Source organism: Mesoplodon bidens (genome assembly GCF_964165515.1).
Source record: "Mesoplodon bidens genome assembly, chromosome: 11".
Classification (NCBI taxonomy): domain Eukaryota; kingdom Metazoa; phylum Chordata; class Mammalia; order Artiodactyla; family Ziphiidae; genus Mesoplodon; species Mesoplodon bidens.
Window position 1 is genome coordinate 96,751,728 of NC_138167.1, and position 18,878 is coordinate 96,770,605.

At 39.2% G+C, this 18,878-nt stretch overlaps 1 protein-coding gene across 1 annotated transcript in view; it reads right to left on the minus strand.

The window, feature by feature from the left end:
- The window catches only part of SYT1 (synaptotagmin 1), a 369,815-nt gene that overhangs the window by 73,971 nt on the left and 276,966 nt on the right, over positions 1 to 18,878 (minus strand). The window contains exon 7 of the mRNA XM_081249771.1: positions 12,544 to 12,661. Within this exon, the coding sequence (XP_081105897.1) occupies positions 12,544 to 12,661 (118 nt within the window). The remainder of the gene's footprint in view (positions 1 to 12,543; positions 12,662 to 18,878) is intronic.

Sequence of the window (18,878 nt, forward strand, 5' to 3'; positions counted from 1 at the left end):
AAGTTTCAAATTGTTTCCTTGAGACACTGAACTATCTCTGAATGGAAAGGGATTAGAGGGAGTAGCTTGGGGGCTTAATTTTTTACCTTCCATTTGAAATCAGTGGTGGGGTTATAGGTTATTTTAATTTTATTGAGCTTCTCTATAATTTGAAAACTAAAATAGGAGGGAAATAGTTTAACAGTGCTATGTGTGAAAGCATTTGCTTCCTTAATTAGGATATGAAAGTCCATAATACTATGAACAAATGGCAGCTGTAACAACTGTAGATAACTGTGACATCTCACAGTTGCATATGTACGCGTAAGAGCTCTGCAAGTGTGCTGTCACTAACTGCATTCACCTCTTTTTGGTTCACGTGGGACAGTTAATCACACTGTCATATTATTGGCTGAAATCAGTAGTTTGAAGTCTAGAGGTTAAGTCAGTAACCATGTTGCTTTAGTTTTGAGCAAAAGCAGTTTGAGCTTTCCCAAGGAGATCAAATAATGTGCTTATCTCATATTTTCAAGTTACAAAGTTAATTTCCTGAGTAAACACTTAAAAACTTTTTTTTTTTTTTTGTAGAAGAAAAAAGTTATAGAAAACCTCCTAGTTTTCCTGGGAGCACTGAGAATGATACGTAGCAAAAGTTAGGCCATTAGGAATTGAAAAAGGCAACCAGCTGCTATGGTCTCTTGACTTTTATAAAGAGTTAGTCTATAAAGCAATGAACAAGTAAGATGCTGAGTCATTGCCTTATCCGTTCATGCTGGGCTAAAGATGTGACTAGGGGACCGTTTTTGTCTTTACTTCTTCACTGGAAAATGTCTTTATGACCCTCATTGAGGAATAACTATAGTAACGCGTGCATTTCTGGGTTACTCTTTTCCTTTATTTCCTGGAGATAATCTGTTTCACTTTTTTTTAAACTACTAAGGGAGTGGGGGAATAAAGGAAAAAAGAAATCTGAAAATGACAGCTGAAATCAATTTCAATAACTACATGTTATGTTTCTGATCTTATTTCTTAGTTGCTGTTTCTATTATACTATTACTACTCTATGATGCCCAAAGGATTTCATTAAATGGAAGAAATTAAGTCAGATCAGTTGGAAGGTGAAAGCAAAATAACCAGTTAGATTGGCAGAATCTTAAAATCTGTAACTGGTTGTTTAGGCAGGGAAGCTGAAGTATGTTCCCCTCACATAAGTTCCAGGGCCTCTGAGAAGGCAAACATATGTAGACACCATCTCTGCTCTCAAGGTAGCTCTTGGTACAAGCAAGTGGCAAGGCTATACAAAGGAAGGAAAAAGAATGATTGAATTTATAACAAATCAGGAATAAGGTATTAAGGGACCAAATACAAACGATATATCCTTTTGAAAGTGGAGGTGACTACAACAAAGTGTGTAATTTTTTTTAAAAAAGATTGTTTTTGATGTTTCTATTTCTCTGAGCATTGTTGTGGTGTTTCAGACTCAATAGTATTTCCCTTTTTTGTTACCTAACTCTTCCAGGCTGAATGGGAAACTGGCAGTCTCATAAAAGGAAGTGAAAAATGGCAAAGATATTTGCAATACTTTTTTAACTTCTGAAAGTTTAAGTATAGTTAATTTATAATGTTGAGACAAATGTGATATATTTTTAATAGTTTTATTTTAAAACATTATCAAATACATATAATATAGATAATAAAATCTCTTAAAGCCCACGAGATACAGTTTTATAAACAGAAGTATTTGGGGGCTTTAATCCTGCCTGTGCAATTACCTATTAAATCTGGCCTTCCCTATTCCTTTCTTCATACTGCATGGAGAGCAGAGGATAGAATGGAAACTCAAGGATGCAAATATAGCCATTCTGGGTTGAACAGCTAGTGAGCTTTGCAGCTGTGGGGTCTGTTTCTGATGGTTACTCATGGAAAGGCACATAGGGTCCTACAAGACAACATACAGTAAAGGTTTAGAGATGTCCCCTTTCAAGCCTATAACTCAAAACAGACCTATACATTGATCTTAACCCAGTCTATCTCCTAGAACAAGTTTTACTACTGAACTGTAAAGCAGCAGAGAAAATTTGATGAAGAATTGGAGCAGAAAGGTGCCTTTGAGATGATTCTCAATGGTCCTCCCTTTTATCTATTCTCTTTCAAGCATCAAAGTCACTTCCTAATTTTAGCATTGTGGGATGTGATAAACGGGTAGGTCTTACTCTGGCTCTACCTTTCATGATTTTCAGACTCTAATCATATCTCTGCTCAGCTTTCCTTTTCCAGACTACAAAGTCGCAATCTTCTTAGCCTGTTCTCACACACAGCCTCTTCATCCCTGTTCTAGCCGCCTCTCTGGCAGATGGTCCTTGAACCCCACTCTCTTTCCTAAGGTCAGACTGTAACCACAGGCACTCCACACGTGAATGAGCTTTAGTCTGGGACAAAGGCAGGGCATTTTTTCCCTCTTGTATTTATAAAATCCTCCACGACAACACCAAGCCTCTTTGGTTGTAGTGGCACACTTGATAAATGTCTTCAATGGATGGCTCTATGTGACTTTTCTTGGCTTATAATAGACCCTATTATGTTATACTCTGACCTTTTTTTTTTCCCTCTCAATATATTACTTCTAAGCTTGACTACACTGAAGCTCATCTATCACACTTTGGATTACTCAGCCTAGCAAGGTTTGTTTTTTTCCTTTTTATTTTGGATTTATTCACTGAGCTTGGAATTTCAGTGGCTGGAAACATGGATGTTACCTTCAGCATTGGAGTTTCAAGGTGACTAGTAAAAATTCAGATTTCTTTGGAACTATTTCCACTTCTCCATATGTGGATCTCATTAACATTGCCCAGCTGAGCTCTATTTTCCTGGTAGTTGTCTGTTGCAATTCAAGTTTCTTCAGTCTTATTATTTAAATATGTAATATCGGCCCACAGAGTCCCATAGCACTTTATAGGGGCAGTAAGCTTTTGTACTATTAAATCATATCTCCCCCCATCCCAATCATATCGTACACACGGTCGTCCAGAATCAGCCCTTGATATTGAGTAGTAGGTAAAATTCTTTAGTCTTCCTCTGCCACCTAGTAGGCACTCAAATCCTTTAGACTCGGGCTTTCTTCCATATTGTTCTAGCAACATCCCTGCGTCTCTACCGCTGATACAGCTGAAACTACACTGTTTTGTATTTTGTCCTCTTTCGTGCATAAAGAATCAGTCACTAAAATAACCTACCAGTCTGTACACTGAAACTGACGTGGTCCTTTCAGCCTGGAAATCTATTAGTATTTGATGTCTGATCTTATGAACTCATTGATCCTGTCTTTGCCATCTAAGTAACCAAAACCTAATTGAACAATCAACCAGTGAATTTATGTTAGTGGCTTCCATGATCTAATTTTAGTTTGGGCATGAAGGAATTTTGGAATCAGGTAGAATTTTTGGCCATCTCTCAAACTATAACAGGTAGTTAGCCATCTGTCATCCAGGTTGAACCTGGTGTGAGGAAGGATCATGCCTGAGGAGTCAAGTTTTATTCATGGAGTCGGAAGACTGCTTGGCTTGACATCCTAAATCTGCCAAATACTGATTCTCTGACCTTGGGAAAGTTACTTACCTCTCTGTGCTTTACTTCTACCAATAAAAATAGCATTAAAAATAGTATCTACCTCATAGGGTTGTAAGTGTGGGTTAAATCACTTAGCATATGTATAGCGTTTAGGAGGATGTCTGGCTCACATTGTGCTACGTGAGTGTCTGCTGTTATTTTTACTTGTTTAGCCGAGGACTGGCATAGTGCCTGGCACTGAGTGGGTATTCAAATGTTTGTTGTATGATTTGATATGTACCTGCCAGCTAAAGGACTTATTTAGGAGTTTTTGTGCTGTTCTGAACTAATGCGTTTCAGCCAATCATTCATTTTTTCTGATATCAAATCTAGCCCACATCCCACATCTCCTCTTCTCATTTCATCCAAACCACTTAGTCCTTCAGGTGTAGCATCTCTCTCTATTCTGTGGTAATTGTGGCTGGATCTCACATTGTAGGATGATCCAGTTTAAAGATTTGTCATTTCTTTTTCGGATCAACTTGTTCACATCTTAGGGATTCAGACTATTTTATCAATATTGTAATTAAGCCTTTCGAAGTGTCACAGAATTTTATATTATAACATTCAAGCCTAAAATTAGGATAAAGCCTTCTGACATCATGGCCAACTTATTATGCATATTCCTTTCTCGTTAGCTCAATAAGATGACAGTTTATTTGCATGTTATTGCTTGACCCTGATATCATGGCCAATTCATTTGCATATCCCTATCTAATTGGCTCAAATAAGTTTTTGCTACTTGATTTGTTGGCCCAGCTCCCAGACTAGTGTCTTTTAGTCCAAATCAATTGAATTTGGAGTGGTTTTCTTTGCCATGCTTTCAATACCAATGGAAGGACAGTTAAGAGTGGTGATCATGAATGTATAAAGGAACTGCCTATTGCTTTTGTTTTTGGTTGGAAAAAACTGAAGAAGAAAAGACAGTAATTTAGATATGTGGGCAAGGTATTTTTCAGGGAAGAGGATACTGAGCTGATTTAAAAAAAATATAGGACTTCTTAAGGAAATTCCAGTGGATGAAGCAAAGGATGTATTCTATATCACTGATAAAAATTATAACTTGGAGTTGGGCTGACCTGCACCTCAGCTAAAAAATTATGATGTAGAATTTAAGCCTCTAAAACACAGTTTTCTTTTTCTTTTTTTAAAAAAAGAATTGTGACATAAATTGACAAACATTGTAAGTTTAAGGTGTTCAGTGTGTTGATTTCAATCACATATATTGCAATATGATTTCCACCCTAGCTTCAGCTAACTCTATACATTCCCTATAAAGTATAATTTCCTATTAAGATGCATAAGAATAACACGGGGGAATGTTTAAAATGCAATTTCTAGGTTCCCACCCGTAGATATTCAGTTAGAGTTTGGTCTGAGGTGGTCCGTGAAATCTTAAATTTTAACATGTACCTTGGATGATTCTGACGTAGGTAGAATATCCCATCTTGCTGACTAGTGCTTGAAAGAACGATAGGCCTGTGCTCATTCGTGGTTTCTATGTGAAATCTAGTGATTCCCTAAAGTTGGGTGAGTTGCCCTTTCCTAGATAACTTCCAAAATTTAAATTGGCTCTATTTTCCAAATTCTATTTCTAGGACAGTAGAAATGACAAGACAAACCCGTGACAAATTAAAAAAAAATTACATCTTGAAGAAAGGAAAGGAGTGCGTGTATTTGTGGGGGGGACGGGGCCGGCAGGGCTGGGGAGGCATGGTAAATCATACTGGGTTAGGTGTCAGGGGCTTGTCCACACACTGGCAGTTTGCTGTAAAGCAATGGTGACTTCTTTACCACCGTGTGCCTCCTTTCTTCCTCTCCCATCATCTCCCTCAAGTAGTTGGTGCCGTTTGTGAAATCCATCGCCCTGTCCTTTGGAACTTAAATGCTTTGGGGGACCTCTCTACTCCTGCTCTTTGCTTTTCACAGTATAAATTCCATAGTGATGAGACAGGTCTGGGGACGGCCAGGAAGAAGACTGGAGGTGGGACTTGATGTGGAAAGTGAAAGGGAGAAAAGATGGTAAGAGAGAACAGTTTCTATTCACAATAGCCAAGACATGGAAAAACCTAACTGTCCACTGACAGATGAAAGGATAAAGAAGGTGTGGTACACATATGGGATGGAATACTATTCAGCCATACAAAAGAGTGAAATAATGCCATTTGCAGCAACATGGATGGACCTACAGGTTGTCATACTGAGTGAACTAAGACAGAAAGACAAATACGATATGATATCACTTATATGTGGAATCTAAAATATGGTACAAATGGACCTATCTATAGAACAGAAACAGACTCACAGACATAGAGAACAGACTTGTGGTTGCCAAGGGGGAGGGTGGGTGGGGGGAGGGACAGAGTGGCAGTTCGGGGTTAGCAGACTATTATACATAGAATGGATAAACAATAAGGTCCTACTGTATAGCACAGGGAACTATATTCAAGGTCCTGAGATAAACCATAAGGGAAAAGAATACAAAAAAGAATGTATATATATATGTACAATGGAATCACTTTCCTGTACAGCAGCAATTAACACAACATTGTAAATCAACTATACTTCAATAAATAAATAAAGTAAATCAAAAAAGAGAGAACAGTTTCCACCACACTCTCTCCAACCAGCCCTCAGGATGTCTCTGACCTAATCCTACTTCGTAGTTACCTCTCCAGGTCCTTGACCTTCAGCAGACTGCTGGAATAGGGGCATATCATTTCAGTCCTTCCTATGTTTTCCCAGCATTCTCTTGCTGCCAATGATTGGCATACTTTTGATGTTCTCTTCACAATATAGGTGAACACAAACCATATCAAGGGGGCAGGTCTGCAGATTTTTACCTTGATTTACTTGCTATGGTTCCTAGCAGTACAAACATTTAGAAAAATTTCAAAAGAATTCTGTCCTAGCTTCAGGGGAAGAGGGAAATGGAACAGTCTTTGAGATGTTCTATGTTGGGGAATTGTAGGGCCTGGACTTCAGTCCCAGCTCTACAATCTGCACATTAGGTGACTTCGAATGTCAGTAACGACAAAAACAATGGCCAGTATTGAATGCCACGTATGTGACAGACGTGGAGCAAGATGATTTACTTACATTGTCTAGTGTCTCTAAGCTTCAGTTTTCTGAGAATATCACCTTCAGAAACTACCTTACAGGTCTATCTTGAGGACCACATGAGAAAACCAAGTTAGAAAAGGTTTTCTAAATTAGTAGCGTGTTTTATAATTATGTGCTAATGACTTCTTAACACTTGAAAACAATTTTCAGATTAAAGTTGCACATTAGAACTTCTCTCTAATACAGAAACTTAAAAGCTTACTATCACCTCCAGTTTGCTGGCTCAGAAGTTTTGTCTTTCCTTCTTGGAGCACTTATGTACGTGTTGGAAAGCTTTCAGAATTTTGTTTACCTTGTGATATAAAGCCCAAACTGAATTTAGAGTCTTGACATTCCTCTTTAAAGCTGTACTCAGAAGTCTGAAATTTCTGGGATGACCAAAAAAAAAAAAACCTGAGAAGAGTAACTGTAACATATCCAGGAACAAGAAATTAGGAGCAGGGTATCTAGCTATTTCTGACTTGCGAGTCTACCCGGGTAGAAATTCAAATATAAAAATTATACAGCTAAAAAATGCAAGACATATATAGAACCTCACACCTTTAGGAATTCTCAACTTTTCTGATGCTTTCAATTTCTTAGACCTCTTTGCTATAGACTGAATGTTAATATCCCCTTAAAAATCATACATTGAAACAGGGTCCTCAATGCGATGGTATTTGGAGGTGGGACCTTTGGGAGGTAATTAGCTCTTGAGGGTCGAGCCCTCATGAAAGAGATCAGTGACCTTATAAAAGAGACCCCAAAGAGCTCCCTTGCTCCTTCTACCCCGTGAGGACACAGAGAAAACATCCATCTGTGAACCAGGAAGGAGGTTCTCATCAGACACAGAACCTATTGGCACCTTAATCCTACATGTCTCAGCCTCCAGAACTGTGAGATATTTCTGTTTATGAGACACCCATGTTATGGCATTCTGTTATAGCAGCCTGAACGGACTAAGGCACTCTTCATACTCTACCTCAATTTTTACGAAAACATTTATTTGAAGGGAGATTTACTCCAAAAGTGCAGATGTATATTAAGTTGTGGTTACTAGGCCAAAGGCTTGAGTTTTTTCCAAGTACAGGGCACAAAAGCTGCTCATTTCCCACTGCACATACTTGCACCTGACGAACAGCCTTGCAGCCTGCAGGACTCAAGATTTCAATACTAATAGGTAGATTCAGAAACCCTCGCTGGTGCTCAAATACTTGAGCGCTAGAACAGGAAGCATCAAAGCTCAAGTGTCTACTGTAAATATGTGAATGGTCCAATCAAATTTGTCACTGTAAAGTAAGAGTTGGGATTTGCATGGCTTGTTATATTGGGTATATGATAGAGGCAAAATCTTGGAGCCATGCTTTTTGAATTAATACAGTAGAAAAGAAAGAAACTGACTGTGTTGAGGAGTAGTAAGAAATTATTTTTAAAAATGTTCCTATTTCTTCTTCAGTATTTTTTGTTTAATCCCATATATTGTCTTAATTTGATATTGGGACTTAGAATACAGGTGTCAACTGATATCTCTTTGTCTGAATTGACCAGCCAATCCCATCAAACTTTTTTCCCACTAAATCAAGGAATTGGTTAAACTACCCATTGGTTGCTTTCACATTTTGCATATTTAGCCCAAGATTTGATAAGGTTACTAATAGAAATAATTACAATAATAGGTAGTAAGCACTTTAGTGTGCTTTCATTTATTTCTCACAATAACCTTATAAATAAGATTATCTAATTAATCCCACTTTACAGATAATGCAACTGAGGCTTAGAAAGCTAGATAACTTGTCCAATGTCAAATTGCTAACAGTGGGAGACTGGGATTTAAGCACTGGCAAAAAACCCATTTTGGTTCCAATTTACTAGCTATTTCCAGCAAATGTAGTTTGGCATTCAAGTTACCTGGAAGGACCTCGTTATATAATTTTGGTCTCCTTGGACATAGGTCAACTTACTTTGAGACAGACCATCCAAGTGCTTAAAGTTATTTTAATGGTAAGTAGGTTAAACAAATTTGAAATGCAAGACTTGTTTTTTCAGGCCATAGCTCCTTTGTAAATAATTGATTATTTACAAAGTCAGTGTGGGCATGGTGGGATATATAAATATAGAGCACAGTCTAGTGAGAGAAGCGTGATGTTTGAAGGGTGTAAACAAACTACTGGCATTTAAAAAAAGAAAAAATTTGTTCTTTTAGGATGGATCAAAAAAGGCTTCATGGAACCCTTCCACGTAAAAAGCTGTCTGCCCCAGGCACCCCTATAGCTCACTTCTTCGCCTCTTCCAGGTTGTTTCCAAAAGATTACCTACTCACAGGTCTTTCTCCTACCACCCCATTTAAAGCTTCTCCCCAACATTCCTTATTCTACTTCCCTGCTTTGCTTTCTTCATAGCACTTATCACCTCTTGGTGTACAACTTGCTTTTCTTATTTATTGGCTTCCTGTCTGTTTCCCCACATTACAATGTAATCTGTATGAGGGCAGGGTCCTTTGGCTGTTTTGTCCACTGATGTAAACCTGGTTTCAGAACACTGCCTAACATACAATAGGGACACAATACCTAGTTGTTCAGTGGATGGAGGAAATAAGACTTCAGCTGGGCCTGAAGAATGGATAGGGTTTAGCTAGACCTTGGTGGATGGAAGAGATACCAGGTGAAGGAAACAACTTAAGCAAACAGTGGAGGCAGCAAATCCCATCGCCTGTTCCGGGGACCAGTGTGCTGGTCAACTTGGTTCAAATATAGAAATATGGTGGGGCGTAGTCTGGAAGTATCTATATTATGTAGACCTGAGTGATTATGACTTAATTTTACAGACAACAGGAAGCCCATATGATTAGGACTCTTTAAGGATATTTCAAGGCTAAATATCCTTAATTTAATATTTAACTGTTCGACCAAATCATTCCAGGTAATTCAAATTTAGGGGTGGAACTGGGTTAGGTGGGTCGTGAAGCTACTCTAATTGTAAACCCTGGCAAAACAGGCCACTTTGGTTCCAGTACTAGCTATTTTCAGCAAATGTAGTTTGGCATTTGAAAAAAGAATATATATTTTTCTTTTTTATAGAGTTACGAAGACTGAATTAGATATGACCTCTGGCCTTGCCCCTTCCAAGTCACAGTGTTGAGTTAGCCCAATAGGTGGTAGGAGTCATGCCGGGAGCCCTTCCTTCACTGGGATAGCTAGCAGTTACCCAGCTACACATGGTTATGACTGCAAGCCACATAAATAATGTCCTGCTAGACCCAACTTCCCATAGCTAAACCTCAAAAATGCCTGTAGCATCTCTGATGCTGCTGAACAACAAGAAAGATGGATGATGGAAGAGGCGTGAGAGTGTCAAGAGGCACAAACTGTGATTAACAAATTGTGGGTGAAATATCTATCTGTGACCATGGGGGCTCCTTTCTAGGACTTTGGGAGAAGACAGAACAAATAAGGGACCCTGAAGTTACTGGCTTCATGGTAGAGTTGCTTCTGGAGCTCTGATGAAGGGTGTAAGGTGAATGGGGAGGAAGACCAGGAGAGCACTAGATAGAGGTGATGAGGAGGTGGTTGGCATAGGAGTTTGGAAAGGAGTGTGGGAGAGAGGATGCAGAGAACTATACGATGATAGTTGGCTATGGAACCAAAGGAAGCGGAAAGGTCAAAGGTGTCTGAAGTCAGACTTCAAGATACTAAGTAGAATTCTGGGGGTAAACTGTTCTCGTGCCTAAAAATTTCTCTGCACATTAAATACTCGTTTGTTTTAGGTTTAAATACATTGCATTTATTATCATTACTGATGTTCAAATTATCACATCTTTGGCCAGTGGAAGCCTCTTCAAGGTGACTCTTAAGCCTGTTGACATGGCCCCCTTAGTTTTTGATAGTTTCCTTGCTTTCTGGTATGATGAGATGTTCTAGGCTTGTCTTGTATACCTTCCTTTGCCACACCTGGAATCTACCATTTCTCCAATAAGCTCCAGGCTCTTCTAGTGAGAAATTGTATTTGCACACCATTTCTGGTTCTGGGATGGTCATGGCTACTAGGTCAGTCTCTGTTTCTAGGCCTTTTCACTGGACAGAGCCAGGAAAAGGTGGATGTGTATAGACACATACATACGTGTATGCATATATTTTGCACCTTAGGCACAATAAATACTCTACATTTTTGAAAGAAACTGCTCATTGCTTTAAACTTGCTCTGTTAATGCCATTAGGCAATGAAAGCAGCAAGTTATTAAATGGGGTCTTAGTGACCTGAAAGAAGTAGTGCAGATTCCCCAGGCAATGTATTCATAAAGAGAAGTAAATTTAGGCACCAGGAGAATTTGGTTGACAAATTAGTGGTTCAGTAAGTGGAGCCTTAGCTTTAGCATATTTTAGCTGTTATACTTTATAATATAAAATCACCATGCTGCATGAGGGTGACCTTTTGAAGTTTGCAATATTTTTATTAGGGAAAGCACCGAATAACCAGTAATGTTGGTTCTAATTCCATAGCCAGGAACAATGACAACTATAGTTTATTTTTGACCCTTTGCCATATCACCCTCACACTTTAATGAGTTACTAGAAGATCAAGAATATAACTGATTTAATCACACAGAGAAGAAAATAAAAACAATTGTGTTCAGCTCTGGAAATGACAAGTCCTTGAGTTGACTTTGCTTTTGAGCAAGTATAATGGACTTGAGGACACGGGGAGGGGGAAGGGTAAGCTGGGACGAAGTGGGAGAGTGGCATGGACATATATACACTACCAAATGTAAAATAGATAGCTAGTGGGAAGCAGCCGCATGGCACAGGGAGATCAGCTCGGTGCTTTGTGACCACCTAGAGGGGTGGGATAGGGAGGGTGGGAGGGACACGCAAGAGGGAGGAGATATGGGGACATATGTATATGTATAGCTGATTCACTTTGTTATATAGCAGAAACTAACACACCATTGTAAAGCAATTATACTCCAATAAAGGTGTTAAAAAAAAAAAAGAGGGCCTCCCTGGTGGCGCAGTGGTTGAGAGTCCGCCTGCCGATGCAGGGGATACGGGTTCGTGCCCCGGTCCGGGAGGATCCCATATGCCGCGGAGCGGCTGGGCCCGTGAGCCATGGCCGCTGAGCCTGCGCATCCGGAGCCTGTGCTCCGCAACGGGAGAGGCCACAACAGTGAGAGGCCCGCATACCGCAAAAAAAAAAAAAAAGAATATACTTTCTCACTTAAAAAAAAAGAAAAGAATATACTCGCTATTTTAAAAACTAAAATTGGGTTTTACAGAACTTTAAATCCCAAAATTTCCCCATCCCCAACACAAGCTGTAGAGAATGAATGTGTTACCATGAGAATTCACCCTCAGATTTTATTGTTCACATATATTTGAAATGCTGCATGTTCACACAAAACAGTATTGCTAAAAACTATCTTAGGCTATATACTTACCTAATATTTGGCTTTTATTATATGAATTAAGTATTAACCTAATGAGTCTCAGATAAAACAGTACTTTTCATATCATAAATGAATTTTGACCAAAAAACAAAACCAAAAAAACAGAACAAAATTATGATTGGTCATAGGTGCTGCCTTTCGAAAGAGAAGCAGTTTTTCAGCTTTCAGAGCTATAGGATTGACAATTGATACCTGGGCTGTGAAGCGGGAAAACAGGTTTCATCTTCTCTGCTAATTCTAATAAATTGAGAGTGGCTTCCTGGGTCTCTGTGTTGGGATGAATTCTGAAACTGCTTCCAGGCTCCATGGGAAAGAGAACTGTGACCAATTAAGGAGTGGGGCATCGCGGCACGTGTGCTGTGCATTCGGTATCCACGATGAAACAGCATAAAAAACACAGTAAACGTCAGACTCACCAGACAAGCCACCTACATCCATCTTCTTCAGGTTCTTTGCCTCAAGTATGACAACAGTCAGTTTGCCGGCAGTAGGTACGTAGCGAAGGGAGAAGCAGATATCACCCAATTTCTCCTGCTGTGAAAACCAATAAGAAAGTATAAGTAATTTTTCAAGTAAAGGTGAATGTGGTTTGTACGTAAACACTGTAAACTCCTCAGGGAGGGGGCTTATGACGATTAGAATTTGAAAACTCTTAACGTTCACTGGCATTTACCCAGTGGCCTTTCATTCACTAAGGTATCACCAAGAGTGACTGTAACTCACTTCAGTTTTTAAGTAGCTCATCTATACTTTAACATTCATCAAAATACATCCATAATTCAATGGTTCAGGAGATGGGACCAAGACGACTTTTTTAGAGACTGCTTTCTGAATAGTGCTGCAAAACTCTTGGCAAAAATTCGTAACTTGATTAAATGGCTTTGAAAAGAGCCTAACACTTTTTTGGTAGAATCAACCTACCTACTTTTTTTGTTTTTTGACATTTCAAATAGGATTATGTGTAATACTTAGACTTTTGGGGGAAAAAGACTTGCTTTCGTGTTCCATTTAAATTCTATTTGTTGATGAGAAATTGTTAATTCCTAATAGCAGAAAGGCAAAAAGGCAAAAACGTATATAAGTTTTTGTACTTTTAGTTTTACTCATTTCAAGTGAGGTCTAACTTTCTTTTTCCTTATCCTAAAATTTATAAAAATCTAAGCGGTGGGTCAAAAAAGTGAAATACACAGTAACACAAAGTTTCTCATATACCCTCACGTTATTTCATTGGTATCATATTTTAGTTTCAAGAACATTCACCAGTCCTATATTTGAGCATTTCTGAATAACTGAAGAGTTTAAAATGATGATGCTATATAGAACTTTTACCTTTTTCAGAAAAGAGGCCTATGGGTTCTCCCACCTTAAGTGTTTTACTCTTTAGGATAACTAAGAACTTTGGTAATTGAACATGAGGAAGATTGTTGCATTCATATTAAAGCATGAGAGAGAGGGCGAGGGTGTGCAGTTTGTTGTATTCTCAGATGCTGGAGGTGCTAGACTGCTCACTGACATACGGGATTAAGTATATGTACGGCAAATCAGGGTTTATTTCTTTGTATCTTTTCCCTGCCCACCCCCTCTCCAATAGTTAATTCCAAAGAAGGTAATGGTTGTGCCAGACTTTTGCAGGAAGATTTCTAACATAGGAATGAGGTACAGAAGGCCATATCCTCAGGTCTTCTCCTGTTGTACTCCTAATATGGCTGTTTTTGGCCTTCTCTGTATCTTGACATATGTTACATTGGCTAAATTAACTGCCTAGATGTAATCCAACAAATTAAGAAAATGCAATTCCTTTTTTGGGGGGTACTCATTAAATCCATCTTTCAAAAAGGAAAGGGTATCTACCTGTTCTATAATTTATCGATAGGTGAGAAGTAATAAATTCAACGTCTGTGTGTGTGTGCTTGCGCGCTCACGTGAGAGAGAGAGAGAGAGAGAGAGAGAGGGAGGAAGAGAGAAATGGTACTTTCTGCTTATGTAATGCTTTTGAAAATATCACCACATGTGTGTAGAGCCATGGTTCTTTCATTCCTTGAGTTCCCATAGCACCTTACACACGTATCTCTTATGTTACTAAGGACTTTTTTGGGTCTTACTGTGCATGTCTTAATTTCCCCACATGACTAAAAACTCCTTGAAGACAAGGTCCTTCCCTGAATTATCACTTTCCACGTATTTTCAAAAAGTAAATACGTGGAAATTGGAGCTAATTTCCCCATTTTGAATTATCTAGGTCATACGTCTCTTCCACTAGTGTAGATAATAGTTACTTCTAATGTGCCTACTCACCCCTAGGAATTAATGTACACATCAGGAGAATCTAGTGAACTAGATTACATTTCATAGTCTCTGAAAATACAGAACGGGCCTCGATAGCACAGAAATTAATACAAAGGATGGACACATTCATCTGAACCTTAGGAGACAAGAGAAAGGTAAACGAACAAAACTGCTGTTCAGAAATGCTCATCAGGAGGGTTCTTTTTGCAGGAGTCTATTTGCCACAGTAGCCTTCCTGGGGAACTGCTGGAGAACCAGGTCACTCTAAGCATCCTAATCAGGTGTTCTCTCTTAAATGACACCGCTCTTCGTGGCCCATAATCTAATTCCACAATTTATAGGCATCTCAGGTGTTCTAAACAAAGAGTTGTCATAACTTCTAGTAGTATTCAATCTTAGGATATCTAGGGAATCTTTAAGATTTTACATATTTAGGTTCAGAAGAAAGCAGTTGCAGTTTGAAAAACCATACATCAAGTAGAAGAAATATGTCAAGTTACCTGTAATTTTAAAGCTATGGGATGGGGGAAGAAAGAGTGACTGAATTTCAAAGTGGATATTTTGGGAGAAAGGGAAATAGAGAAAAGTACTTATTTGAGCACCTTTTACAGATCTCCATTTAATTCATTAACTTAGGAACTTGAACATGTAAGATTTCATTTGCTCATAAAATCATCATAATTGGTATGCCAAATTAAGCATGTATTTTTATGTTAAGCAACTGAAGTTGCTTTTCAGTGCTTTAAAATTTTTAAACTCGGTTTACATAAGGTTACCTGATGTGTCAGCATGGAGCTAATGCTCAAAGGCTTTTGACTTGATCCTGAGTTTTCTTTTTTTTTTTTTTTTTTTTGCGGTACGCGGGCCTCTCACTGTTACGGCCTCTCCCGTGGCAGAGCACAGGCTCCGGACGCGCAGGCTCAGCGGCCATGGCTCACGGGCCCAGCCGCTCCGCGGCATGTGGGATCTTCCCGGACCGGGGCACGAACCCGCGTCCCCTGCATCGGCAGGCGGACTCTCAACCACTGCGCCACCAGGGAAGCCCCTGAGTTTTCTTTAGTGTCAGACTGTCATCTGGAATGGTAGAAACTAATATTCCTAACTGACCGCCCACTAGGATATCCTCCTTTCACTTTTAGATTGTCTTACTAAATGGATATTCATCAGCAAACCCTCCCCTCAACTGTTTGCCTTTTCAATACCCTTACCTGTCAGGGTCGCTAACTAATCTGTTTCCAATGGCCACCTTGCCTTTTGTTTTCCTCTAGTCATTCAGCCTACAAGTCTTGACATTTCTTTTTTTGGATAATGTATCTTCAACTGTATTTTTTCTTTCACTTTTTTCTACCACCATCAGCAGCATGACCTCTACCCTCACCACCTCCACTTCCAATATGACCTGCGTCTCTACCATTTGCTGCCATCACTACCATCACCCTATACCATGGCCTCCACCACTGCCTCTATCCCCTCCACCTCCATTTCCACTCTGTGAGACTATGCCCTAAATACTTCTGCCATCTCTTTTGAAATAGTCTGAGCAAAGATTTCTTTAAGTCATAGTCTCACCAAAGTCCAATGTAGACCACATACTAATGCCAAGCTAATCTTTCAAAGGTCCAAACCCATCTTCCTGGCTTTCAAGAAGCTCTATACTTTGCCCTAACTATCCAAATCTTTTTCTTCAACTTCACTACCTACTCAATCTTCAGAATGTATTTTGAATTTGACCGTATCTCCCCATTTATAGGGCCATCATTCTAGTCCAAGGGTGACCAACCACCCTCATTTGCTCAAGACTCTACTGGTTTAAGCCTCACAAGTCCTGTATACTGGGAAACTTCGGTCCCAGGCAAACCATGACTATTGGTAACCTTAAGTCTAAATCATCACATAATTCCTGAACTAGACTTCTCTAATAGCCTCCTGATAGCCACTCTGTTTCAACTCTTGCTCCTTTCTAGACTCTTCCTCACATAAAAGGCAGACTGATCCTTTTAAAGTGGAAATCTGGTCATGAGACGATCCTACTCAAAGCCCTTCAATGTATTCCCATTTCACTTAGAATAATCTGTATTCCTTACACTTAAAGGCCTTATAGATGGGGGTCTCACCTCTCCATCTCCTACCATTATACTCCTGATCTTACTTCCTCTCCTCCAAACCTGTTAGGTACACTTTGACCTCAGACCCTTTGCCTATGCTCTTCCTTCTGCCTGCAATATTCTCCCCCCAGATACTATCATGGATTGTTCTATTAGTTTGCTCAGCTTTCTGCTTTACATGTCACCTCTTTAGAGACCTTTTATATGGCCATGCTATCTGAAGAGGTTCCATCCACTCCTAAACACTCACACTACCTACCCCCATGCCCTGCTTTTTTTTTTCATCCTAGCACATATTGCTTGAAGTTCTATTTTGTTGAGGTTTTCCCCACCAGAGTATGAGATCCACTAGAGATGGCTGGCACAGAGCAGAGCCATATATGCCTATTGATGGAATAAATGCAGATTCCCTACTATCAATTATAGTCAATGTCCTCAGTATCCACAGGTTGGGTTCTCCATGGAAGCAAACTGACTTGCAAGTGGGAGATTGGGATGTGTCCTTGGAATCAACACTTATGGGGGAGTGCAGAAAGCAGGATGGCTCGGGTGGAGAAGTTGGGCTATGAGGCAGTCACACCAAAGGCCTCAGTCGATCCTATGGGAAGTTCTGGAGCTAAAATAGCTCTTCAGAGATGTTCTAAATTCTGAAGAGATGAGTTTTATGCTCCTGAATCCACCAGTCTTTGGATGTGGCCTTTCCCCACATCTTGGACCAGGGTCTCCTCAGCTGTGAGGGAGATTCTAAGAAGGAGGAACTCAGTTGTTACGAGTGTCAGCCATCAACACTCTTGGCCAGTGGAATAAATGCCTTCATCATGAAGATGATGCAAGACTGTATGTGTGTGGAGGGGTCACCACAGCAATGGCTACGTCTCTGAGCTATCTTCCTTCCCATCACCAGATTTTTGCTTAGTCAGGAAATTCATCTACAATGTCTGTAGTCCCTTATTATGCCTAATAAAATTACCCCTAACCCTTAAGCTCTAGTCCAAGTTCCGTATCTTTAAGTATCTCCATAGTGCACAAGGATTTCTACTAGTAATTAATTGTTTTATAGCCAGTAGTATGGTGCCTAGAGATATTTTCCCCTATTCATATTTGTGAGTTCCCCTCACCCTAATCTCCAGAAGAAGAGGGATTGTACTTGATACTACCTAATAAGGCACATGATAGGGGCTTAGAAATAACTGTTGGTTGATTGCATTGAAAAGAGAGCCTCACCAGTCTTGTTTTGTAAACAGCATGGACACTAGTACTCGATATATCAACAGTGTTTCTGGTTAGTCAACAAGTCAACTAATGAATATATTCAGAGGTCTTTCTTTGTTCCTAGTGCTGTAGACATGGCTCTGTTAGTCCTTTCATGAAACTGGAAATGAAAACATTTCTGGAAGTGCAGCTTTTATAAGATAATTTCAAGACCCTATGGGGTTGCAGCCGACAGTTGAGTGCTTTTGCTGGTATGATTAGCTCACGAAGGGGCCTTACTACTATTAGAAATCTCAGCTTTATGTATAATTTATTTTGGTCAATTGCCTTGATCACTAGGTGGAAACTGCCAGTTAGTGTTAGAAAGTTCCAACTGTGAGATTCAGAGAAATTAACCTGCTCTTTTAGAATATGGAGCTGACAATCAGAAAGCACCTTTGTTCTGAGCAGCTTGATAATTCTGATAGTTTTTAAAAAGCATCCACTGAATAGAGTAGACATGAATTAATGATTTAATATAGACAACTAGAGTAATACCTTTCCTTTTTGAAAAGCATTATAGATACTAGAACAGAGGTCATCTCCATTGGGTAAATAAAAAGCTTGCTTAAAATGAATATATGCTGGCTTTTATAGCACCATCCATCATTTTATGTGTAAAGAGAGGTGTTCACTTTAATGATCTTTGCAAATGGGGCTAAGTTCACACACTTGTTGGAAATGCTATACTTTTGAATGAGTTTTAAAAAGGTACCTGAATTGACTTAATGCTGTGACATTTTAAAAAGACATATTCTATTTATGTTAATCTTAAGATTTTTCTATGTGTTAAACTGGAGATATTTTCTCTGAATAGAAGGTTTTTTTTCTGAGGTTGGGCATCTATTTAGAGGTGACAGACAAATGGCAGTCCAATCTCTCAAAATGAAAATCTAGACTATTTGCGTATTCTCCATTTGTAAAAATACAGAGATATTATTCATTTATAGGAAAGGTCAATGTCAGGTTTTTAATTTTAATAACAGGGTGGCTTTAAACATATCCTTTGTGTGGTAGTATCTTTCAAATTCATTTTATTCCCATAACTACTCTCCTACCCCTGAAGTATCTGCCAAATCGGTATTTACATCTAATGGTCCAGATGGTCA